General features: G+C 40.7%; 1 protein-coding gene across 1 annotated transcript; it reads left to right on the top strand.

Annotated features, from left to right (window-relative positions):
- Positions 1 to 26,143, top strand: GEMIN8 (gem nuclear organelle associated protein 8). The gene is made up of 6 exons (XM_065743208.1): positions 1 to 136; positions 777 to 803; positions 3,293 to 3,321; positions 4,411 to 4,446; positions 7,125 to 7,548; positions 25,797 to 26,143. Exons 1-6 carry the CDS (start codon positions 1 to 3, stop codon positions 26,051 to 26,053), a joined length of 909 nt encoding a protein of 302 aa, XP_065599280.1. The 3' UTR covers positions 26,054 to 26,143.
- Positions 26,144 to 26,320: the final 177 nt, after the last annotated feature.

Genomic DNA, 26,320 nt, shown 5'->3' with positions numbered 1-26,320 from the left:
ATGGCGGAAGGGAGCGACGGAGCGCCGCGGCCTCCTCCGCTCGGTTCCCCGCGCCGCCCGGGTGGGTACGCGGGCTCCGGCCGAGGCCTCTCCCTTACGGTGGGATTGCTGCGGGAGGGACGGGCTGGGGAAGGAGGTGGTGTTAGCGGGAGGACAGATAGTTCGGGAGGAGTTAGTTGTGCTTTCAGAGCTTGGGCGCCGGGTGGGGGCGGGCAAGCAGCGTTTATCGCGCGCAAATCGGATTAAGGGGTCTGTAGAATGCCGGTGCTTTGGGGGTAGGGCCCCGTGTGTGCTGCAGGCCGCTATGGCCGCGTGTGCCTGTAGAGCTCAGCAGGGCCCCGGCTTCTTCGTTGGATTTTTTTTTTGTGCTGGGGGTGAGCTAAAAGGCTCTAATGGGAGTTTTGCTATGACATACGCAGCGCCCAGAAGTTACTTTTGCTTTTAAAAGATACAAAGTTCCGTCCTTTCCAAGCTAACGACTGTAGCGATGAGGTCTCGTGAAGCAAAAGCTTGCTGGTGCTGCTCGTAATTGCATTGCCTCAGCTTTGGCCCCACGTGGATTTGGGGTTTGTGTCCTGGATCTGTTACCCTCCTTTCAGCAGGAGCAGTGCAGGGTTACTGCCTCCGGCTCTGCTTGGGTAGGAAGTGCCCTAACACACTCTAAAGTTTGGTCAGCGTGGTTGTTTACATCAGTTAAACGGAACAGCCCCTGCAGTGATTGTAATTTTGACTTACATGCAATTTGTTTGCAGGAATTGGCACTGTTGGTGTATGAGATTGGCGTGAAGATATCATAGCAATAGGTAAGTATTCACACTCTTTCGATGATGGCCAGCTGTGACTGAATCCTGAGTCCCAGACAGATCTTGTGTTTATGGCCATTCTTAGATAAGAATGCAGCATGTGCAGTTGGGAGTTTTTCCTCTTTTTCTTCCTTAGCATTCACGGACTTGAATTTTCTTTATGACTGTAAGTAGGGCACTTTGGTATTAAAGTTAACATCATGCATCAGTATTAATCTAAAACATATTGTCAAAGCAATCTTCAGACAGTTCACTCTCGTGGTAATTCTGTGTTAGGAGTAAGCATTATAAGTAAAATAAATAAATAAAATGCAGTAGGTGTTTGTAGGAAGATGCACGCAGTTGATATGGTTAGATGGCTTGTATTATCTTACGGAACTCTTGGAATATTTAGCATGCTGTCTTACCAAGTCTTAAAATACAACAGTTGGACTCAACTTCATTTGACTTCGTACAGATTGAGTGCTGTCACTGCGTTGATCAGATATCTTTACATTTGTTAATGAAACTGGTATGATGCTGATAAAGAAAGGGGCATGTTTCGATTAAAGGCATTGCCTCCATACTTAATTATCTATGGGGAAATACTCTAAAACTGGGAAAAGGAAGCAATAAAACTTATAAAAGAAAAAACTTTCATTAATGGATAGCATACAAGAACAGATATCTTCCTCTTTTTAAATTCTACATTTAGTGGCAAGTTTCATATACTCGTTTTCATATTTTTTAATTTATGAATTATGGAAGTAGAATTATGACATTTATTTTCTGGTTCTTCACATATTTCATATTCTGAATTGTTTGTTTTCGAAGAATAATTCTGCAGAAAAATAAACTTTTTTATGTTGCAGCTTGCAACACTGTTATGCTCCACTTTATGTTGCTAGTAGTGTTTCATAAATAGTTCATGGCAATGAGTAAAGTTTCTGTGTTTGACAAAGAGAGCTTTTCATATTTGATAAACTAATAGAGTTGAATATTTTCATCACATTTATTCCTTCCTTTCTCCCTTCCTCATTAGAGAGCGTATGTACATGTTGTATATTAATAATAAAGTATCAAACTTCACCACTTAACTCACTTTTTAAAACAGTTACATTAAACTCTGAACCTGATTTCTATGTACACTGCAGCTAGTTCTAAGAACATTCTGTCATGTAGGAGGAATTAGGGGGATAATGAATGTGAAATGTACCTAATTTTTCTGAAGTGGAAATAGAGGAGATGGCTACTGTGAGCTTAGATTGTTAAGTATAAGAAAAAGACACTTGCAATGACCTTGACAGCATCCAGATGTGTATGGGAAGGGGACAGAAAGTATGCATGTAAGTCAGGAGAATGGAGCTAAACGTGTTGAAGAGGGGTAGCATGGGAAATGAGATGTTTGAAATGAGCAGGGGGACAGCCCATGAGGTTTCTATGTAGGTGTGGATTGTGAATGTTACAAGTCACTGCAGTGTTGTTCAGCGATCTCAGTTCTGGATTTTATTCTTCCTCCTTTAAGGAGACAGTGAGGAATACAGTGAATTCATGCACGTTAGTTGCCTAATGATGCAATCCTTCTACTTAGTTACTTCTCATCCCATTTATTGCAATGGGACTGCTTTTGTATGTAGGGCTCCTTGTTGGTCTGACTAAGGGTTTATGGGCTTGAGCTTGGTATGTACCATGCAAAGGACAATAATCTGCCTTTGTGGTAGCTTCATGATTTGCATTTTCTTTGATCATGGCTCATCCTCATTCTTTCACTCAGTATGTTTTGTCTTAAGGTGTAAAGAAATAAAAAAGTTATTAGTTATTGTATCGGAGACTGAGTGCAAGTGGTGTTTGTCCTGTATTCACATGTATTGTGAAAAATCCTAGTTTTAGGTCGGTATGAATCTACAAAAGTTTTAAGTAAGCATTGTCTTGGCTGTATTCCAGTATTGCTGGGAAGAGCCTTTGACTATGTTTTATGGGAAGCAGTGGTGGTTTAGTGTGCTGAGTTCCTGTTACCTTTCACAGGCAACCACATACATCATGTACATCAAGTTTTAAATGACAGCACTGGGAGGAGGAAGCATCTAACATTGTATTAAAATAATTGTCAGGTGGAGGGATAAGTTGAAATATTTCTGTGTTTCATGTTGGTACTAAAAATGATGGCAAATACAAATCCAGCCTTGGAATCACAGAATGACTTGTTGGAAGGGACCTTGAAGCACATTGAGCTCCATCCTCCTGCCTGGAGCAGGATTACCAACCACTGGATCAGGCTGCCCAGGGCCATGTCTAACCTGGCCTTAATTGTTTTCAGGAATGGGGCGCCACAGCTTCTCTGGGCAGAAAAACTTGTGGTCACAGTAATCTTGTTCATGTTCTTGCACTTTCTCTTCCTCCTTTCCCCCTATTTTTTAATTCCTCCTCTCCCATTGCCCCTATTCCTCTCTCTTTTTCCTCACATTGAAAAATGTGATTGCAACCTGAATTGATCTGTGTTTCTTTTACAGGGGACTGGATTGGTTGTCTGGGGAAAAAGGTCAGTAAGTCAAAGTAAAGGGTTTTATGCAGTTATAAGTTGTATGGGAACTGTTAAATCATAACCTGAACCACTGATGGATCACCTGAGGCAAGCACTGAGTCAGCCGCAGGAGCACAGGTGAAGGCAATGCACTGTGTGACCGGAAGGGGTGCAGTCTGGCTCCACCTCTCCCAGACCCCACTTAAGGGCTGACCACCACTGGGGAAGGATCTCTTGTTGGAGATCCCTCCCATGTGGAGTTCTAGGTGAGCTTTGGCCATCAGTGACAGGTGAGCCTTTCCTTATTTACTGGTTGTCTTTATACCATCTGGATAATATGTGCAAAAATATACTGTCCACCTTCATTATTCACTGGCACAGGCTGCACAGGGGGGTTGTGGAATCTCCTTCTCTGGAGATATTCAAGACCTTCCTGGATGCCTACCTGTGTGACCTGGTGTAGGGAACCTGCTTTGGCAGGGGGTTGGACTTGATGATCTTTTGAGGTCCCTTCCAACCCTTATGATGCTATGATTATTTTTTGTGGGTACTATTCTTTTGGGGTATTTACCCTCCAAGGTACTATTCTTTCAGGGTATTCACCCTACGTAAGTGCACTCTAAGTTTAATCAGAAAATTTAGTACAAAGTGGAGTTGAGTTTAAGTATTTTGTGGTATTTGCAACTTTTATGAATGTCCCTGTGCAGATGCTGCTAAAAAATGAGGATGTTGTATTTGTTGGGTTTTTTTTTTGTTTGTTTTTTGTTTGTTTTGTATTTTCTTTAGAAAGTAAAGGTTGTGTAAGTATAATCTGTGGGATAAAATGGAAGAGAGTAATGTGGAAAATCATTCAGTCCCAGCATTTTAGGCTGTGTAGTGTTGGGAGACTCCCTTTTCCCCTTAGTATTATAGGGGAAATCTTTGAGGACTGAGTTTTGTACTGACTAATAAAAAACTGCCAATAGGAGACTTCAGTTAGCCACAACAGAGAAAAGATATTCAATACCTATAGGTCATAGTACTCAAGTTTAACAAAAATATATTGATTACTTGTGAGCATCATAATGCATGTTTTTATGAATTAAAAGCTGCTGTTTTGTTTTCTAGCTCACTGTGATCAGGGAACAGACTCCACAAGAGATGGTAAGCAGTCTTTACGGTTGTCAATGTGATTGCTTAGTCACATTTTATATACAAAATGCATATAAGCACTTTTATTGAATTGTCAGTGCAGACATGTAAAAATCAGATGTGGAAGTATCTAAATGGCTATGAAATAGAGTTCAGATTACAACAGCGAGTGATTTGTCTACTCCTGGGGAGGCTCCAGAGTCATAACAGGAAAATAACAGAGGGCTCTGATCATTTGCCTTAGATTTATGGCTTTTGTTTTCTTGAGGAAATCTCTTATTTCCATTTATTCTGCAGCTGAAAAAGCACAGGCGTAGAACTAATATAGACTTTAAAGTGTTCCCTTCCTCTTTCCACACCAGCGTAAAACATTTCTGTAATTTCTTTTTTAACAGATGGATTTTTAAAATTCAAATGTAAAAGGGGGGTTTTAAGGGTCACTTTCAACAGAAAAGCCATAAAAAGTATTTGGACAGGCACCAGCATCAGAGTTCTGTCTCCATGAACTGGCTTTTTGTCTTCCTTTCTCCTAAATTAACAACTGGAGCCAGTCAACCAGCTGGATTCCAGAGCTTAGAGTGAAGTGATCAAGGGCTCTTTTAGAAATGTTAAAGAAGAACTGGAGGTAATTTTTGAACTTTAAAAGACTATGCTGTCATTTTTTGGAAATATATAGAATGTAGGAGATTTCTTTTGTCAAGCTGCATAGTGTTTCAAAACTGGAATTTTAAGTAGTGGGAAAAATAAGATGTTCTGGAAGGAACCTGTGAATGTATCAAATTCGACAACAGAATGTTCTCATCTGCTGAAGGATGAGGAGTCACTGTGACATTCTTTAGCAAAGTAAGAACAATAAATAAATGAAAAAACATTGTATATCGTAGCTTTTAGGTCACTGGATGATTAAGAATGAAGAAACTCCATATGGAAGGCAGATGCTTCTCTTGCACCCACTCATTTTAGGAATAAATCTTCTCAAACGATAGGTCTTGTAGCAACACAGTATTGGACTAAAATGAGAATCGGTGCCATGAAGTTTAACATCTGTGAATTGTTACTTTATGGGAGGGATCATTTATCTGGGCTTTTAAATTAGGTTGCTGAGCCCTGTAGCCCTTCATAATTAGGGTGCAATTTTAATCAGAAGTTAATAAGGAATGTAAGTTTGTTTTATTGTTCTTATTTTTTTTCTTTATAAACTCTTGTGGATGGCGATCTTTTATTTCTGAAAACACTTAACAGTTACCTTAGAATGAGAGCATTTATAGACCTCTTATGGAGTAATGGGCTCAGCTTTGCAGAAAGGAGGGAAACATAACAGCTGAGGGTTTTTTGAGGTATGAAAAATAATTACTCCAAGCTCTCCATTATTTGCATTATTACCTGACAAAAAGAAAATGAAAACAAGTATAAATAAATTAAATTAACTTGACTTTATATTCTTAGCAATAAATGGAAAGTATTTCTTAGGCTTTTTTTTTCCTGTTTTGTTTGGGGTTTAATTTTTTTTTCCAGAGGGTCATTCTTTTAAAGCTGTGGAGTCCGTGCCAGTAGAGATCAAGGGAATGCATATAGAGTTTGTTGTTGTTGTTGTAGTATGCCTCTAAAAAAGAAAAAAAATGAAAAAACTAATAAAGGGCTGTAAATGTCACATTCATCTCTGAAAACCTTGGCTAATCTTGCCATAGATTGGTTGCCAAAACATGGTTTAATTAAGTCTTCTCATTTAACAAGCATTCTGTTTTGCCTATATAAAAGATTTTTCTATAGAAATCAAGATGGGACAGGAGGGGGGATAGCTAATTGTTCTGGTTGTTCTAGATTTTAGGTTACTACTCTGTGGCTTTATTTTAAGATCCTCCATTACTTCCTGATTTTGAGAGTGAGGATAGAGGTGAAATAGTCTGTATGAAAGGGCTGAGGGTTAGAAGGACAGCAGGGCTTTTCAGTTGCTAGTGGAACATGAATGGAGTGAAACTGAGATGACATGCAGGACAAGAGAAGGTGTTGTTGCAATATATTTGCCTCTATAGAATTATTTTTCCATGTGCTTTATCAGTGGTACTTTGTTACCCTTTTTCATGTGTTGGTTGCTGATGAGTACAAAAGGGGGATTTACTGGCAGCTGGCAGTTGGCTAAATACAGACTTGTTTTTGATCAAGGCCATGATGGCTATATGAACTTGGCTGAATTGCCATTTGACCTTTCCTGAGAAACTTATATTGGCAGACAGATGGAGGAAATATGTTACTGGATAAAATGAATGCCTTTGTTTAATATGGAGGAATTTTAATCTCTTGTGTTTTCTGCCTGCGGATTTGGAAATCAGGTGTTGGCTGCATACACCTTGGAATGACTCTGTTCTTAAAACTCATGTGAGTGGTTAAAGGAAGTGTGGAAGTGTTTTCCCCAAAAACCACTTCCACCATAACAGTACAAACACCTGTGGGGGGGAAAAAGCTCCTGGATGCAACTCTGTTGCTAATTCTTCCTTGGTGGACCTGATAATGGAAAAGGGCATATGTACTGTGTTAATACTTGCCCTTTTCATTTAGAAATATGATTTTTTTTTTAGGAGAAGAATGATTGATGATTAAAATACAAATCTGGGGCTTGCTCTTAGAGTGTTTGATCTCTCAGTTACTACTTGTTTTCTCTTTTGTGTGTGTTTCCCCTCACTTGGATGCAGGAAGAAACCGAGCCGTGGTATTTTCATAAAGTGTATGCAAGGTACTGGAGGCACTATGATTTAGCTATGCGCTGGATGCACAGACACCAGAAAGCCTACTGGAAAGCCATGGAGTCCTTTTATCACATACCATGGCCTCCTTCTACAGCTTCTCCAAGTACCCGCTACTCAGATTGGGATGGGGCTGACCCCCCGTGTACCCACAGCCATTTTTCCAACTACAGCCCACCTGGCAGAGCTCAACAGTATATGGATGACCAGACCTGGAATGAGGATGATGACAGGGAGGAGGAAGAGGAGGACTCTGAAGTGCAGGAAGGCTCCGAGTCAGAAGGGGAGTTTGAATATGACCTGAGTAACATGGAGATCACGGAGGAACTTCGGCAGTTTTTTGCCCAAACGGAGAGGCATCGGGAAGAACTAAGTAAGTCTGTGCTTGTTTTGTGTTTCCTGGTGCTTGGTGGCCACCCCGTTGAGTGAGGGACAGCTTCAAAGTTTACAGGTTGTGTAACAGTTATAGAAACAGGCACTGCAAGCAGACAAGCTGAGCAGATTGAATCAGGCAAAACCAATGGGTGCAGTTAAGTATGATTCATTAGAAATAACTCTTAGAAAAAATTTCAGATGTTTTCTGTGAGAAAGAGAGAGAATTATGACTGCAAAGAGGAGAATAATGCGCTTGTCTTAGAAGGCTGTATTCTTCACTTTCAAGAACTCAAGAATTTTTAATGTTAAACATGGTTAACGTGCTGTATGTCTGAGAGGGAACCCAGAGGAAGTGCTTCACTACATCACTGAACCCTAGGGTAAACCTCAATGTGTTCTATAATATGGAGCAGCCATTTTGCTTGTTTTGTTTTTGGCTAACTCGACAGTAAAATTCCAAGACCTTTGTCTTGTCTCTTTGCATCCCTAAGGTACTCTTCATTCTACACTATACCAGAAGTTTCTCTTTATTTTGCATCTTGATGTGGAGCCAAGTCATTAGGCAGGCGATATAAGCCAAAGATTTAGTATTTGTCTCAGAATCTTGATCATCTTTTCATTCTGTGAAATTCCTTTTAAAAAAAAAGTTTCTTGGTAGTTTATTTCATATACAAGTATCGCAGGGTGATTAATGATCTGTTTTTAGAAAATAGTATGATGAAAATAACTTTTCCCCTTAACTCAAACAGGAAATACCCAGAATGGAAGTTCAGTGCAGCTTTCTTTGTATACCAAAAGGGGGAAATACTCTGAAAGAAAAATGCATGATAATAGCAGTGATTGGGAGGGAGAAATAAAAATCTTGATATTCTAAGCTCTTTGATCTGAGGTATCCAGTGAGCTGAGACTCCTCAGCTTTAACTTCATGCTTCCTATCAGTATGGTGCACTGTTTCTGTAATTAGCAAAGGAACATGAGCCAAAGAGCTCAAGTGGTAGTGTGTGATTTGCCTGCCCTTTCTCTCCATGTTTTTTCAGCATCAACTTGATGTCCTCTTCTGAAACATTCCTTTAATGGGGTACAGCATACTTCAAGATGGTTGACTGATCCTAAAATGTAGTACTTTCTTTGATTTTTATTTATCTATTTTCTCGTTATGATTAATGGTGTTTAAAGGTGTGAGTGATTAAAGTGGTGTCCTGGAAATGGGGAAATCTAGGCTTGCGGATAGTCTTTGTCACAAATATTCTGTATGACCTTGGTTCAGTCTGTTCCTGACCCCTCACTGGCTGCTCTTGCTAAAAATATGATTTGATCCTTTATGATGAGCAGGAGAATCAGGAAGAGGCTTGTGACTCAGAATACAGATTTGACTTCTGTTCCTTTCACCACAGAGATACTTGGAGCCTTTTGGAATAATTAGGTTTCTGCTCTGTGCCATATACTAGCCTATTTATGACTTTTATATACTTTATATATAAGTGTGACTTCACTTTCTTCAGTGACAGTATTCCAGATCTTTGTCCAAAGTTAAGCAGAATCTGGCCTTGAGCTACTGCGTGCCTTAGTTTCTTGTAATTTGGAGTTTCTCTATGGTATGATAAAATGAGGGTAATAGTTATGTCTGTAATTATTCAAGGCATGTAAAAGTAAACAAGTACTAGATTCAATTAAAATATAGAAGTATTAACAAAACTCTTGGGTGTCTGGTGCTATCTAAATGCAAATTTTACAGGTAATTAAAAATACAGTATAAGCTTGTTCAGAAATATTTTTTTCTTACAGGAGAGGAAAAGAAAAATAAAAAGCACTTTTTGTTCTGTTGAAGTTTCTCATTTAGCATAAGTATCAGGAAGAGGAGAAAATCTTTGTTTTCCTCATTGTATGGAAATGAGCTGATATGGAGACTGTTCAAGGCAGTATCACACAACGAAGTAGTGCTATTCATTTTCCTGGATGCTTTTTCTGAACAAAGTGAAATGAAATTTAGGAGTTATTTAAGGTGCACTCTGTTACACTACCGTGTTCTGTCTTTCATTCTGTACTGAAGAATCCCCGTGGCTCTATATTGATAGTCAAGACAATTGAGATGGTGCAAATGCATAAAGGAAACCCATGGTTACTTATTTCCTCCGGTAACTTTTAATTTTAATCCTAATCTGTAAATCATGGGCTGCCTCACCACTTTAGGAAGAGATCTGTAGAGGAACGTGGGCATTGTAAACCTCAGTAATGCCTGAAATTCAGGCATCCATTTCTGGAAGAGCCACTTGTAGCGTTGAGGTGAAATTTTAAAATTTTGTCTAAACTGGACATGTCAAAGGAGAATTATCAGTAGAGACCTTGGTGATCAGGTGAAGTATAATCCAGCTGCCAGGGAATGTTATGGGAAAGCTGTGTCTTGAGTTTTCTTTCTCTGATATAAATAAGTGGTTCCAGGTGGAGTTTGCAGCCTTTGAACCCTCCACCTTGATATGCACTTGCAAGCAAACACCTGGCTTGCTCTTCTTTTGAAATGAGTGCTATGCACAACTTTGATATATGTTTCTGAGCAGCTTGCTGAAGTGTGAGACATATGGAAGAAGAGCAATAGGCCAAATAGGGGATTTGGGCCTTTACGAGAGGGTTATACTGGTATAGAGAATGGAGAATTGGTTTATTTTTGTAATGGATGACCGCCATTAGTCTGTGTTTCAAGACCTGCAAAATTAGGAAATAATACACAGACTTAATACAACTATTTGGACATAGGTATGATGAGAGCTTTGATTTACCAAGTTACATCCAGCTGGCTCTCACCTGTGGTCCATGTCTCATCAACATGTAGAAGGGTAGTCAAGTAGACTGAAATTAATTCTGGCTAATGTCAGACTCACAGTTCTAGTGCCTGTTAAAGAGTCTGCTGGAGGTAGCAGGGATGACAGATGTTAGAAGAGAGCATCTTGCATACTTTATTTGGAAGACTTAAATAGGCCTAAGCTGTAGGTGGGGAAGGCGTGTATCTGGGTGATAAAATACAAGTCTTAACATCAATTGCAAAAAGAAGAGTTTCAAAGAGAAGGAAGCTATCACGTTAGACTTGCCATGGAAGAGAACTTCAAGTTTATTTCATTTTTCAGTAACTAGCACAGACTTACAAGAGTATGCCTATTCTTCAGCAATTGTATTTTTTTTTCAGTTGTTGTCTTGTACAGTAAAGCCTTTGAAACTGGCAAGCTCTGCATGATTTAACTCTTAGCAGGGATACAGTTGTTCACAAATAACCTTGTTTTTGTGTGCGTCTTTGAGTTCATATCAAATTCCTTGTAGTTCTTGTATTCACGTCGTGTGTTGCAGTCAAGTTATGTGTTCCTGGAATGTCCCAAAGTAATTGTAAGCAGAGTTCTGGTGACTCTGTATGAGCTCAGACACATGAATGCACCACAAATGTATTCCATATTCTAGATATCCTGTACAGTTGGTTAAAATTCCTTACAGGCAGTTTTGATTTCTTTCCTTTTCAGTTGTTTACCTTCATATGCAGTCATAATTATCTAATGTATCTATTTAAGGGGTTTTGTTCTTCATCTGAACTAATGATTCTAATACCCTGTGCTTCCTGGGGATGTTTTTAGTAGCATTTAGGTCTTCAGTAAGGCTGTTAAAAAATGTGAAGTCATTTATCTGAGTTATCACACCTGTCAGACCTAGGTAGTATACTTAATTCTCCAGGTGCCCTAGATATAAAGGATTGAATACATTGTCTTCTTATATTTGCAAGAATTAAAGGGACAAAAACAAGAAAGTGAGATTCATGAGCCTAACAATTGAGTGAATTGTCAAATTGCATGTATTTTATTTATTGCACTTCCAAATTTAGCCTTTGAAACATAGTTCGTCTTTATGCAGTTCTTCTTTATTCTCTTTTTACATGCAAGAGAAAATGACTGCTATAATTGAGCAAATACAGCATTGCAAATACATTGAGGACCATTCTGTGGCAGCCAACAGGCAAAGAAACAGTATCTTCTATTTAAAAACAAAAGCAGAGGGAAGTACTGTCATGTCAGTTCATTACTGTAGGATAATGGTCTGTCAGTTGTTAATGCTAGACTCTTTAATGGAAAAAAGCCTCTGTTTGTATTGCCCACATAGACCCTCCAGCTGTTCCCAAAATAATGTTGTCTCAACTTAAAATTTTCGTGCCAGATGGAAAACCTTTTTTAAGAAAAAAAAAAAAAGAAATTGAAAGGAAATGCTGAATGAAGATGTTTGTTTCAAATCTGCAATTTTAGGTTTTTTTCCCTTGGCTTTCAGAGAAAAAGAAAGATGACAGTTGCCACTGCCTCTTCTGTGATGAGAAACTAATGGAATTTTCCGTGTTTTTTAAACTTGTCTGAACAATACTAGGTCCATTAAATTTTTGGTTTTGTTTAAAGCCTCTGTATTTTGGAAAATAATGGTAACAAACATGAGCATAGAAGCCCATGCTTTACCAAAAGTGGAAGAAAGAAATGTTTCTCTCTGTTAACTCATGTTGCTCTGTTAGACTCTTCTCCTCTAGATGACCAGCATATTTTTGCTCCTTTTTCCCTACCCTAGACTGCCAAAACAGTGTGGATGGTGACCCTATAAATGTCCACTCGACTTGTCAGCCTTGCCATCACAAATTTTTACTGCTATCTTGGTTAGCTGGATTGCTGAAGTTTCTGAAAAAATCTTCTGAAAAAGAGAGTCCTCTATACAATATATGTGTTTGAGATACGTTTTTGAGGCATGGGGTGTTTTTTTTTTTTAATTTAACAGAAAGATAAACGTCTCTTCGTAATGATTGAACTTCTGTCCTGTAGCAGCAGAATCTTCTGAAGTGCACGTGCTGGTGTAGCCAACGTAGAGGCTGTACTATTTGGAAAGCAATGGCAGAAGAATGCCTCCTTGCTGCAGAAACAAAGAAAAGTTCCACTATTCTTCACCAGAAAAAATAAAAATAAAAGAGGTTCTGAATTGTATTTGTAGAACAGCAGAGTTGGGCACAGTTTTATATCCATTTCATAAGGGAAGAGATTAACATTGCACAAAGGGTATCAGCTTGGGAACACAGATACTCCCAGAGAATGTGATAGTCAGGGAAATGACCTTGGATCTCAGGCTGGAGACAGAGCTTCGGCTTCTAACATGTTTAGCTTTGTTGTGTGGATTTTTCCCAGTAATCCAATATCTTTTACAGCTAGTGGCTGTCATGCTTCTGAAGGATGCTTGAGGTGCTGCTGAGGGAACTATGTGCTTTTTGCATCACTGGACTAGATGCAGTCAGAAATAAATTTGCATGGTCAGGAGGGTTTTGTAAGGGCATATATAGAGCTAGAGTTACAGTATCTGAAGTCACTCTTATTTGTTTTGTACCTCAGGCTGAGACTTTTTAACAATGTTGACATCCTCTTAAAGTGTGTGAGCACAAAGCTGTGTGTGCAGTCATTTTACTGCTGGGATGCTCTAGGTAGCATGCCCAGGGGTGCTGCAAACTTTGCTCCAAGCATGCAGTCTGGGTGCTCAGTGGGAGCTGGGGCTGGAGCCTGCAGCTCTGTATGCCCATGGCTGTGTTGTGCTCAGTTCTGCCCAAGCACGTTGTTGGTTACTGGTGTTTGAGTTGCAGCAGCATATAACTAGGGGCATGAGAAAAGCAGCGCATCTTGTTCAGTGTGATTGCAGCGTAGATGTTGCTTGAAGAGGAGTGCTGAGGTGTCAGGCATCTCTGTTTTTTCTTTCATTTGATGGAAGTGAAGAATTCTTCCGTAGCTGTCTTAGTGTGAAAACACGTATTAAACTTTGAAAACCTAAAATCTCACCCTTTGTTTGTCTCCATTAATACCATGGAGATAACACATACCTCAAGTGGCTTGTTAGCAGGCTCAGTGTGTTTACATTTATGAGGGATTTTGAGTACCTCACAGAATCATAGATGTTGGAAGGGACCTCAAGAGATACAAGAAGTCTTAGGCAACAGAAGAATAAACAGTGTGATCGGAGAAGAGTTGTTCATTCCAGACCACTTTTTTAATGCTTAAGTTAGCTGTCACCCTTCTTGGATCTTAATGATGTCATCTTTATGAGTGCAAAATTTCAACTCCTTTTCTCTCAGAGAGCTTTTATTCCTGAGTTATTTGTGAATCAGTGAAGTATGGTAACCTTGTATCATTGCTGCTCTATGTAAATTGTTGCTGTGATAAAATTCCTCCTGGCTGGAGTTTTTTCCATGCTAGGTCTGGTGTTGGTACGCTTTGCTAGTCAGTGGTCTCAGAAGGATCCAGTGGAACCTGGTCAGTGGCAGTTGTGTACATCATCACTTCTGTAGCTCTGAGATCAGCTATTAGAGCTTTCTCTGTGTAAGGGAAATAGTGTGGTAATTCAGTTTTAGGTCAGGCAAGCAGAGTGTCATCATTGGTTTTGTCTCTGTGCAGTTGCCAAGAGTATACTGCAGTGATGTGTCTGGGTTCCATGAAGCTTTGGTGAAGAGCCACCAGGCATACCCCAGGAATCCCTTCTTAGTCTTCTTGTAAGAGCAAGAACAATTTTGAGAAGGTTTGGTGGGGGAACACACAGAATCTGCTTAAACTGGAAACTGGTGCTGGTAATTTTCTGATCAGGTCTGTCTGCTTGCTTATGCTATAAGCATCTGCAGCTGCTCTATGTGGCTTCCCTAGTCTTCTCTTCATTCTTTGTCCCTGCAGGGGAGACTGTGAATGCAGCTGCTGTGGAAAAGAGCAGGTAAGACCGTGCTGATAGCTCTAGGGAAGTGATGTAAAAGCCATTCAGTGCCAATCACTGGACTCAGGCAGTCTGTTATGTGCTTTTCTGTTGCCCTTAAAATTCCTGGATTAGTGGTTCCGTCTAGGTGCCACGCGTGGCATTTCTGCCCCTATAAATGCTTTAATTTAGGAGAGCTCTGACTCAGTTTTGTGATGCTAAATCTGAATTCATCCATTTTTAATGTAGTGCTTACAAATCGGGCAGTGGCTGTGAATTAAGCATTTTCTAACCCAGTCTTTTTTGTGACTGCATAGGGGACCTGTTGTTGTAGCATGAACATTTAAAGTTTTAAGGTTTAAAGTACTGGAGCAAATGCGCTGGCAAGGACCAAAGTAGAAATGAATATAACCACGGTGTCCTTTGTTTATGCTCTTTATTTCCAAAATCCTGAGAATCTACAACAGAGCATGGTGCAACAACATTTCTCAAGCATTTAACGTTTTATATTGCTCACAAGGAAAGCACACACCTTGTACAGATCTACTTGGAGACATAACTTCGCTCTGCAAATTCTGCGTGTGTTTTGTGCAGTGTTTTGACTTAAGCAACTTTGCTTTTCAATGTCTTTCAATGTTCCTCAGTTTTGTCAGAAACAAACAGATGAAATTCTTGCCCACTGTAACTGGGGGCTATGGGTACTGCATGGTCAGAAACTGTGAGTTGAAAGGCTTCTTTCTGCCTGGCTCTTGTAGAAACTTACCTCCTTGCATGCTCAGAATTGAGAGATGCAGACATGCTTTTGAGCTACCAGGCTCAGACTTAGGTGGCCTTTATAGAATTCCATCATGACCTTGGTCATGTTATTTGGGACAGGATCCACAAAAGCTCTCAAAGTGGATTTAGTGTAGCATCATATCCAGGGTAATAATCTTTCTTTTCCCAACCATACCTTCAAGGAAAAAAATCATATCTGGAGGAAGAGGCATCTTAAACTTCCATGTGCCATGAAACATTGTCGTTCTGTCTCTTCCAGTGGCAAGGTTGAGCACCTGTGGCACTACGTGATGTGATCTTCTACAAAACCCACCCATTCCTAGAATCTAAGTTATCTTCTGCTCTAGGAATTTGTGTCCAGAGTCCCTTTTTTTTGAATCTGGACCTTTAATCCAGGGGTAATAGCACTTCCTTGTCTCTCAAGAACACAGAGAGGTTTGTTGATATGTCAACACACTTAACAAGAAGTTGTACTGCAAACAAGTGCTCAGCATGGATTGATCCAGCTGTTCATCAGAGTTACAGTTGTTATTTGCCTCCAAAGTACAAAAACCTGTTTATCTGGATGTCAGAGCTTTCCCTTGATATTTTCAAAGACATAAGTCTATGTTGTCAAAACACTGTTCTGCTATACAATGAAATCATGGAGACAATTTAAAAAGATGAATAAAAAGTAAGTGCGTATTTGTACTGAAATTATATACATACTGAAATAAACAACATGGGTGCTATACTGGTTATTGTTACTGTTCACATTTAGCTGGGTTAGAGTCTTTTGGATTTAATTTCATTTGTAGTTGCTAGAGCAGTGGTTATTGCTTTAAACATCAGCTCTATATTCACGTGGAAATTAGGGGAACTTTGCCGAGGAGCTTAGGTTTCCTAAGAGCATGTTAGACCTTGATTTTAATATTATTGTTCAAATACTACAAAGACAGCATTCTTCTGATCTCATTCTTCGCATGCCTTACAGAACATCTTTATTTCTAGGTCTGCAATTTCTCATGTGGTTACTGACCAGAAGGGATGTGGAAGATTTCAGATTTGTCAGTTGTCGTTGCTTTGGGATTTTTGACCAGTGGTATGGTGAGAAGGAGTCTGAGAACCTCTGGAAGGGTCCAGAGTGTGAGATGTCATCGTGCTGATGTGTTGGTGGAGGAGGTATTGAGGTGGCAGTTTGAAAGTATCTATCTGGCTTTGGTGGAGTGTGGGGAGAAGTATCTGCTTTTTCTGATATTTTCATTTCTCAGGAGGAAAAGTTGGCAATCGCTGATTACTTGTATTCCCTGTTTTTCTATTCCTCCCTTCATATTCACTACTGTCTTTTGTTGAGAAAAGGTTGTGGAGTTAGAATCACAGAATGGCTTGGGTTGGAAGGGACCACAAGGATCATCAGGCTCCACCCCCCCCTGCCACAGGCAGTGCCACTAACCTCCAGGTCTGGTGTTAGACCAGGTTTCCCAGGCCCCATCCATCCTGGTCTTAAGTGCCTCCAGGGACAGAGCATCCGCAGTCTCTCTGGGCAGCCTGTTCCAGCCCCTCAAATATTCTCTCAGTAAAGAACTTCCCCTGACATCCAACCTAAACCTTCCCTCCTCGAGCTTAAAACCATTCTCCCTTGTCCTGTCACCCTTGTAAAAAATTAGATTCCCACCCCTGTTTATAATCCCCTTTTAAATTCCTGAAGGCTCCAAGGAGGTCTTCTCAGAGACTTCTCCAGGCTGGATAAGCCCATCTCCCTCAGCATGTCTTCGCAGGGGATGTGCTTCAGCCCTCTGATCATCTTCGTGGCCCTCTCCAACAGCTCTGTGTCTTTCCTGTATTGTGGGCCCCACACCGGAATGCAGTATTCCAGGTGGGGCCTTATGAGGGCAGTGTAGAGAGGGACCCACTTCCCTGTTCCAGCTGTCCACCCCTCTTCTGATGGATCCCAGGATACCATTGGCCTTCTGAGCTGCTGGCTCACATTTAGATTTCCATCCACCAGGACCCCCAGGTCCTCTTCTGCAGGGCTGCTCTCAAGGAGTTCTTCTCCTCGTCTGGGATTACTCCAACCCAAGTGCAAAACCTTGCACTTTGCTATGTTAAACCTCTTAAGGTTCACGTGAGCCCTTCTTTGAAATTTGTCGAGGTCCTTCTTCCTTGTAACATGTCAACTGCGCCACTCAGTTTGGTGTCATCTGCAGACTTGCTGAGAGTGCACTTGAGCCCGTCATTTTGATGTAAATGTTGAAGAGCACCAGTCCCAACACAGACCCCTGAGGAATGTCACTCATCACTGGCCTCCACCTGGACATAGTGCCATTTGCCACAAGCCTCTTTCTACAGCCTTTCAACCAATTCCTTATCCACCAAGTAGTCCACCCCTCAAATCCATCTCTCTCTAGAAACGAAGATGTGGTGAGGGACCACATCAGAGGCCCTCAGAGGGCCACAGATTGGTCAGGCATAGCCTTCCCTTGGTGAAGCTGTGCTGGCTGTCCTGGATTACCTGCTTGTCCCTTATGTGCCTTAACATATCTTACAGGAGGATCTGTTCCATAATCTTTCCAGAGGCAAAGAGGTGAGGCTCACCAGCTGTAGTTCCCTGGGTTCACCTTCCTTCTGTAGAATTTTACTCTGATGTTTCTCCTCATGAAAAATCTTCCCTTCCAACAAGTCTCTTCGGTGCTTCTTTCATGTGGGAATTATGCCACTGAAGTCACAGGAGGGAGACACGAAGCTCCTACTTGACGGATGTTAATAACTTCATAAAGACAGGATGCCAGAAGCTGCTTTTTTGAAAGCAGGTTGTGTTTAGACCTCTGCTCCAGCAAGGGGCTCTTGAGTTATTTCTAGTGTCAAATGTTTCCCTTTTGCAGAAGGTATGATAGGCCCACATCTGCAGGTTTTCTCTGGCATATTTTCATCTTGTTATTGTTTTGTTTTTCCATACTGGGCACAATTTGACCTTGTGCATTTAAATGAATCTAATTTAATTTGCTAGAGCAATGAAATGATGCTAGGTGAAAGGCAAGATTAGCAGCAGAACTAAGTGTTTATTTTGTCATTTGTTTGTATGCATCCTGGCATTGCTCTTAAACAATTGTGATGTCTTTGTAGTCCTAATTTATGTTGGTTTTTTTTTTCTTTTTCATTTTTTTTTAGCATAGTAGCAATGAGAAACTCAGGAGGTGAATTTCCAAAGTTACCCCTTGGACCTTTCTTTTACAAGCTTTGTTTTATGTGCTGATTTCTTTTGTTCCAGGTGTCTCTTACAAAATTACAAAAAAAATCAGGCAACACACTGTAGGGGTTTGTTCTTTATACTAACAGCATGGAAAAAATGCATATTTCCTTCTGAGATTAATTTTATCTGGATTGGTGATTGTTAATTCTGCATGACTGCAGTAGCACTAACTTTTGGACCTGCTGGTTAACTGAAAGATCTGTTCATAGTCTGACTGTGCTTTCTTTCAAGAAGTTGGTTACTTGGGCATGGGTTGCTTTCAAAAGTCTTAGTTTTGATAACTTAGCAGATTCCCCTGCATATCTTGCTGAATTGCTTTGCCTTGTCATACCACAGAACAAGCTTGAATTCAGCAGTATAGTCAGTATAGGCTGGAATCAAGGAGAAAATTTAAGTGTGAAGTTCTAATGTGCAAGGTTATTTTAAAAGATTCTTATAGGCTACCCTTCTTTGTTCCCATGAAAGCACCAAACATTCATTTTATTTAGCTGTCGAGCACTTTGTACATCACAGAGTACTTTCTTCCGAGTGTGTGTGCCTACTTTCTATTCAGGACACACATAAAGCTGGTAGTGAAACTCCTGTTTCCTCATTGTTTTGGTTTACTTTTAAGTAAGCACTTCTAATTTTGTGTGTTTCTTTGTCCGATCTATTCCGGCTGTGCCATATATGTGTGTGTATATATGGATACAGTTATATATAGATAAGTAATCCTTCTGTTTACTCTAGCACTGGTGCCTTTGTCTGGCGTCAGCACTGTTGCCATCAGCGACAGATTGGAGTTGTTTGGGGGATGGGAGTGCAGAGTCAGCTGGTCTGTATTTAATCTTATTGCTGGAGGCTTGATCCGTACTGGAGGCAGCTGCCAGTGCCTGATCCTCTGTTAATTTCTGTGTGGTGGTCAGCAACCTCCTAGCTTTTCATTTCTTTCAGGTGGTGCAAATGTACAGTCAGGGTACCTTGGTATCTCTGGTGTGCGTGAATATAGCACACTGGTTGGTTACCTTAGGCACACCTGTGTGTTTTGTGCTGTGTGGCTTTCAGATGCACACATGTGATGAGAGCTGCATTCAGAGCGTTCCAGTTTCTAGAGCAGACTTCTACTTGGGGTTCCAGGGAGCTGGCTGGTTGATTTATGTTCATGGGTTTTGCTTCAGCTCATGTTCTGGTGGGGATAAGATATCCCTTCTTAAGGGTTTTGTTGTGGAAGGTGGTAGGAGGAAATAAAACAAAAGTTAATGGCTGTTTAGCTGGATGGTAACCAGTATAGCCTACTGCTAGTGTAAACAGGGACGTGAAGGCTTGCATTGTTTCTATCTAGGAAATTGGGCAGTTTGTTTTGGAGACGACAAGACAACCCTTCTTGGTTTAAAATCCTATTTGTGGAGCAGAAATCAGCTTTTCTAGTCTCCAGTTAACTGTGTAGCTTTCATCCAGTTACTTACCCCACAGATTTCAAAATGGTGCGAGATAATTCATTCTTCATAATTACCAGGTAGGAAAGCATTAGGCTTGTTTCAGTAATTAAACTGAAGCATGATGTGGATAATTAACAACAGTGGTATTATTCAGTAGCAAACCAGGAAGTGGAACACCGTGGTTCTAGCCTTGCTTCCTGGCTATGTATTGATCTCGGTTTCAAAGATAAGACAACAAGCAACTAGATGTTAGTAAGTGATCTTGCCCTGTTTCTACAGGAGTTTCTTTAAAAGTCATTATAATAAGAAGCTATCAAACTGAGTACTTTAGATTTGCAGGATCTGTTTCCTGTCTCCTCTGACAGCCTGTTGCTACTGCATCTTTCTTAGAGAGACACTCACATTCCTTAGACATTTCCTGCTTTTACCACTAAGTTTTCAGTCAGACTGTGGTTCAGCGAACATTTCTCAGTGCCAAAGCCAGGTTTAGTTCATTTTTCTTCCCAACCTGTTCACTTCTGCTTCAGTGCTGCCATTTTAGTTTGCTCGTGGTGCCAATACACTAAACTGTACAAAGACTAAGTATGGCTATTTTTTGTGGGCTACATTGTAGTGCCCCTGAGACAGTTATACCGACATCGGTGAGGAGCTTGGGAATTGGAGCATGCAGCTGAGGAGGGAAAGAGTGAAGCAAAAACTACATAAGCTAGTTTTGTAGCTGAGAAAGGAAGAATGTCTGTGGAACCATGGCTGCAGCCTGCCAAGGAATCACATCTGCTCTTACTTCAAAGCCTGTAGCAGAACGTTTTCTTCTCTTTTTCTTTTTTTTCTGGAGAATTTTGCATTGCTTGTAGATATACATGGTGAAATATCCAATTTCTTTTAACTCATTCCCTTCTTGACCAGCCGATGGAAAGCATGTCAACATAGATACTTGGGTTATTAATGCCTTCGGTATTTATGGTAGCTCTCTTTCACAGTGAATCATTCTGATAACTGAGAGCTTATTGTTGCAGGCAGTTACTTTCCCCCAAAAGTCACCTTTATTCATGAGAGTTCTGGAGAAATTAAAATCCTTGAATAACCTGTTGAGGAATTCTTAAATTGAAATCCTTATTCTGTTAGAATTCCTTTAGGTAAAGATTTGGGTTTTCTGTGTGGTGTGCCTGGTTCGTACAAGTACGGGCATAAAAAAATGGTCTGATGCGGTCACTTCAGAGAAATCATATAACTTCACTGAAGAGCTATTTAGTTTTCTGGGGGAGCTGAAGAATCTGGCATTTTGCACTGAGAAGCCTGTGTGGGCAGAATATTTAACACAGCAGATAGGCTTGTGGGAAGTGGCATTCAAAGGCAGGGAACTAGGAGTCTTTAATCAGTAGAAAAGGAAGTGTTTTTAACGCTCTTAGTGTGGGCTGCTCAGCTCAGGTAGCATTTAAGACAGGATGGGAAAGCTCTGAAAATGCACATGCAGCAGTAACAAAATCATTAATCACTTGAAATAAGAAGACAAATATGTGAACAGGGGTATAAGTCGATCTGAAAGCATGGAAAAGTAAAAGCAGAACTGAGACTGGGAAGAGTGAAATAACACCTTCAAGAAAAATGTGCTAGATAAGCAAGAAACTGAAAGTCAGTGGAAGCTGTGTGACATATAGGGGCAAGCAAGACCTTGGTCTCGTGGCATAGCTGCTGTGGCATGGGTCAGCATCCAGTAGTATGGCCAGCTGCAGGTGGTGTGCACCCAGAGAGGTAGGGACAGAGAGAGCTGCCTTTTGAGAAATGCTATCGGAGTGCATGTGATCTCTGGGCTATGGCAAGGTAAGGGCTGGGTGTATAAATAGGAAGAGCTGAAAATGGTACAAGACACCTCAGGATGCTGGATGTCAATTTTTCACTGTCTTCATTGAAAATTCGATGTAGATAGCTACCGTCCTTGCTTTCATCTCCTCTTTGTGTTGAAAAGTCTTTTCGTGAGGACTTGTCTCCAAATAAGGGAATTTACTTACATTCTGGTTTTGAGATTTTTGTTTCCTTTCTTTTGTTCTGTTATTTTTTTTCTTTTAATAAGAAAAGAGTGAATTCCAGTCAAGTTATTTTATTGCTTTTTAATCTTCTCACAGAATTGTACAAGCAAAAAAGAACTGTGTGGATCAAACTTAAATGTATATGAAGTATATATATTTTTATAAAATAGGAGGAAGAATACCTCTGAGTTTCTGGGAGCCTACAGGGAAAATTGCTTACATCTTGAAGAGCTTTGATCAGAGTTCCACAGAAAGCATACTAAATGGTGTTTGTGTGCATATGAAGCCACAAATGCAGTGAATAGCCAGGATGTTTGTTACTGTTTGTCCTGCTTTTGGCACGCTCTGAGGATGAAGGTCGTTGTCTGCATTCGTTCACATTTCTTTCACCTAGTATACCTAAAATTAAAAGCCAATATCCGTGGCAGGCAAGAAGTGGGAGGAAAAAACCTTCTCTTCAAAGGCCTAGACTCTTGATGGCACTGGTAATGTCCCAGAATGCAATAAGACTTGGGTAGAGATCTTGGTATTCCTGATAGATGATGGAAAAACTATTGTGCTTGGAAAAAGGTATCTGAACTGCTTTTGGCCAGGTAGCTATGGCTTCCCAGCAGAAGTGGACTTAGTAAGGATAAGTTTCTTCTGAAAATTGCTTTGAGGGAGAGGAGAATGTTTGGGAACAAAGAGAACTGGCTGGTCAGGAAAGTGTCAGCAACGTTTATCCTTGGTACTGCAGCCAAACACTGCTTCTGTGGTGTGCCTGCCTTTTGACCATTTGCAGACTGCTTTTTCACAACAGGGGGAGGCCAGGCATGCCTGCAGTTGAAGCTGAATGCTGTAATGGAAAGCTCTGCAGTTTTTTTTCAGTCTGTGTGAAGTGGAAGGAGAAACTACTCCGAACTGTATACAAAAAAATTGATCCACGTTTATTGCTTGGCAGCACAGTGACAAATGTGGAGTGTGGAGCTCAGATTTGAAAATGAGCTGAGAACTTCCTTGCTGTGGGCTGAGAATTATTTTTTTTAATTAACCTTGCTGCCTAATTCATAAATGAACGTTTGGTGCTTTCTTCAAAGAGACTGCCTCTCTGTAGGTTTTTATTGCTGTAAACAGCTTACACTTCTGTTGTGTTTTTTCCATTATCAGAGGCTTATTGTTAACTTTCTGATGAGATGGTAGCTGCAGATGTAGCACAAGTTGTATTGTTTCTCAAGTAAATTTTGAGGAAACAGAACGCAGACTAACTGGGAAGTAAGGGGAGTTCTGCTTCCCTGTCCACCAAAGTTAATTAGTATGTTTCTCAGCAGGACAAAACTTTCTCAGCCATCTTCTCTTTCTTATCTCAATGTTTGGCTTGACATAAAAGTGCTAGCTTACATACCCATTTTATTCCATGGCTTCTCTTTCCATGATTGCCATGACACCAAGTGGTGCCGGCGCTGTCACTTCTCACAGTAGTATCTCTCACAAATAAACTGATGGGAAACTACATCTTCCACACAACTGCAGTGGCATTACTAGCAACAGCTTCTGTATTCTGTGCTCAAATTCAGCCTCTGCAATTAAAAGCTGTAAGCAGCAGACATCTGTCCGCAGGCTGTGCCTAGGCTCTCTAACGCTCGTTCTTAGATCTAGGACTATGTAATAGAGTCACTCTGGGAATTTTCTAGCCAGTTGCTGTGGAATAGTTAGATTGGAAAGTTAATGGTGTTAAGTGTGATTAGTGAAATGTGATGTAAAATGTATCGTTCAGAGGTTCATTAGGTAATTCAGAGAATAGAATTAAAATTGATATTATTATTTTGATAATATCAGGATCTGTGGGTTTATGAACCACTCTGTGCTTCAAATAGAGATTGATGCACACCTAACTGTAATCCACTCATCTGTTATAAAGCTTCTGCTAGGAACGTATTTAATTTCCAAAGAGAAGGATTCATTATATATCTCCTGAGAAATTAATTGTTGCTATGAGCATTCTTGAGCATATGAGGAAGCAACTGTTTCAAGCATTCAGCTGTAGAAGTAATGAGTAAGAAATTTCTGTGGACAATACAGAAGTAGAAAGAATTGTCTCCATGGCTCAAGAGAGTCAACAAATATGGGTTCAGTTCATTGCCCTGCCAGTGCTTTGCTGTGAAACCGACAGGAGGAGATATTCTTCCAGCATAGATTTTTGGATTTGTTGAAGAATATTCAGTGTGAGTTGCTTAATTTGTGTCAGGTTTGTCCTTTGTGCGTGCTACCTAGTTGTGGGCCTCCTGGTGTCCTCTGAAGTTTGCTTCAGTACAGTGTAAGTGATCTGTGCCACCTGAGCTCTTAGCCTGTCCTCATGGTGCTGGGGCCTCTGTAGGCAGCGTTACTACTTTAATCAAGATCTCTGGTTGAAATGGCCTGACACCAAATAAATGACTCTTCAAACACACATGGACCTCTGTTCTGTTTCCTTGTGAGTTCTGGCAGTGCAGCACGCTTTGGGAATTTTAAAGAAAAAGCATTGGAATTGAAGCATCGCTTTTAAGTAGATTGCAAGGGGGTTGGGCTCAGTGATCTCTAAAGGTCACTTCCAACCCCTGTGATCCTAAAAGCCCTTCAAGCCCTGCTGCCCTTCCTCTACCAGCACAAAATAGTGGAAATGGCAGGACAAAAGCTTTCCCTGTCCCTCTGAAACGAACACATGTCAGACTTGGAAGTTTCTTCTTACACTGTTCAACAGTGTAATATACCTATTTTCTGTGGACGAGCTACAGGGCATAATTCTTTCACAAAGTCTGACAGTCAGTTGGCTGCTGTGTACAGGGCTTTGCAGTGTAACAATAAACTGCGGATGTTTGACATGGTTATGTCAGGATACTTAGTGTTGGGTTAGGGTTTGCAGATGTCCTGTGTTTGGTAGAAGCTAAATTATTTCTCTGAGAAAGAATTACAGAATTGTAGGGGTTGGAAAGGACCTCTAGAGATCATGGAGTCCAACCCCCTGCCAAAGCAGCTCCCTAGCCCAGGTTGCACAAGTAGGTGTCCAGGCGGGTCTGGAATGTCTCCAGAGGAGAGAAGAGGTCCATAGCATCAAACACTGAGGACTATGTCCTGCATGTGACTGATGCATCCTGACCAGTGAACCTCAGTCCCTCTTATTTGTTTGTTTTTAAAAAGCGTTCGTATTGATAGTGTACCATTCCTATGATGCAGTTTTGGGACCCATCATTTGTTATTGGTGGGTGAAGAAGTTCAGTACCTGCCAGGTGATTTTCTTCATCTTGTAGAAATGTCTCCCATCAGAGAGGAGTCTAGTACGTGCTTTGTTTTAACTGCATGGAGCATTGTTTCTATCATCAGAGTAGCATCCATGAAGTGAGGGTATCCTTATGCATGCAGAAACAATTTCTTGCTTCAAAACTGGGCTTACCAAAGAGGATTTTCGATGGCAGATTGGTCCAAGTGTTTCAACCTTTCCCAACTGTTTTGAAACCTCTTTAAAAGATGTGGTGCAGGGATATATGTTAGCTGTTGTTTCGTCTTGCCTTCGAAGCAGTGACAGTAAGGCTGTCAGTTCTGAACTCCGCAGGTCCTGCAAAATGGATGAGGTTGGCTAGTTTGTCTAAACACAATGCTTACAGCTGTGTTTCATTGGATACATTTGGTGGCTGACACTTGCGTGACAGAGTAGTTTGTTCAATTTCAGAGAGTAGTAACTGATTACATTTTCTCTTGGCTGTGGTTCAGCTAAAGTTGCACTGTCCTATGCATTGTTTCATTATCTCAGCTGCTAAGTAATTATGTTGGAAACCAACTCTTGTAATTTTTTTTTCTTTTCAGGACTTGCATATGTTAGGGAAGAACTGAAGCAATGCTAGTTACTACTTGTTAGTAGTAACAGAGAGGTTTTCTGTGTTTTCCAGGATCTTCCCTTGAAGAAGTTGACAGCACCCTAAACAAGTGAACCTGGGTTGTCTAGACCCACCACAGATCTGAATGTGCAGTAGTGAAAATAGAATGTGATTTTAGAAGTGAAAATAAAATGTGATCAGGTGACAATTCTGTAATTTACATCTCTTGTGTTTCTGTTGTCTAGGGAGACAGCAGCAGCTGGAAGCTGAGGAACAAGAATTGTACGTGGAGGCTGATCAGGACCCTTACAGAAACACAAAACGCTCTGTGGAGCCGCCTGCAGAAAGACCTGGGGAGAGAAGAATGGCAGAAATGGAGAGGCTGTATGGGGATGAAGCTGCCAAAATCCTAGCTATGGAGACTGCCATGCAACTTATCTTTGACAGAAACTGTGACAAAAAACAGCCCAAATATTGGCCAATTATTCCCCTCAAGCTGTGAGTACCTGGACTGTGCTCTGACCTGGCACAGAGCTGCAGGGACAGTTGCCTCAAGCTGTGCTGCTGAAAGAATAAGCAGCGTGTTTCGGTTTTGGATGGGTTTTAGGGCAGGGGCCAGCAAGGACAAAGCTTTTTTTTTTTTTTGCTTTGTGTTCCTTTTTACAAGGTCTGTAGTGTTGATCAGAGCCCATTTTACATACATACTGTTGCCAGTTAGTAAAAAGAAGAGATAGTAATATAACTGTCTGAAGTCAGTTTCACTTATTTG

This window comes from Cyrtonyx montezumae, unplaced genomic scaffold (assembly GCF_038088225.1).
Source record: "Cyrtonyx montezumae isolate F1298 unplaced genomic scaffold, pur_monq_1.0 scaffold_3, whole genome shotgun sequence".
Classification (NCBI taxonomy): Eukaryota; Metazoa; Chordata; class Aves; order Galliformes; family Odontophoridae; genus Cyrtonyx; species Cyrtonyx montezumae.
This window is presented reverse-complemented; position numbering and strand designations above follow the sequence as displayed.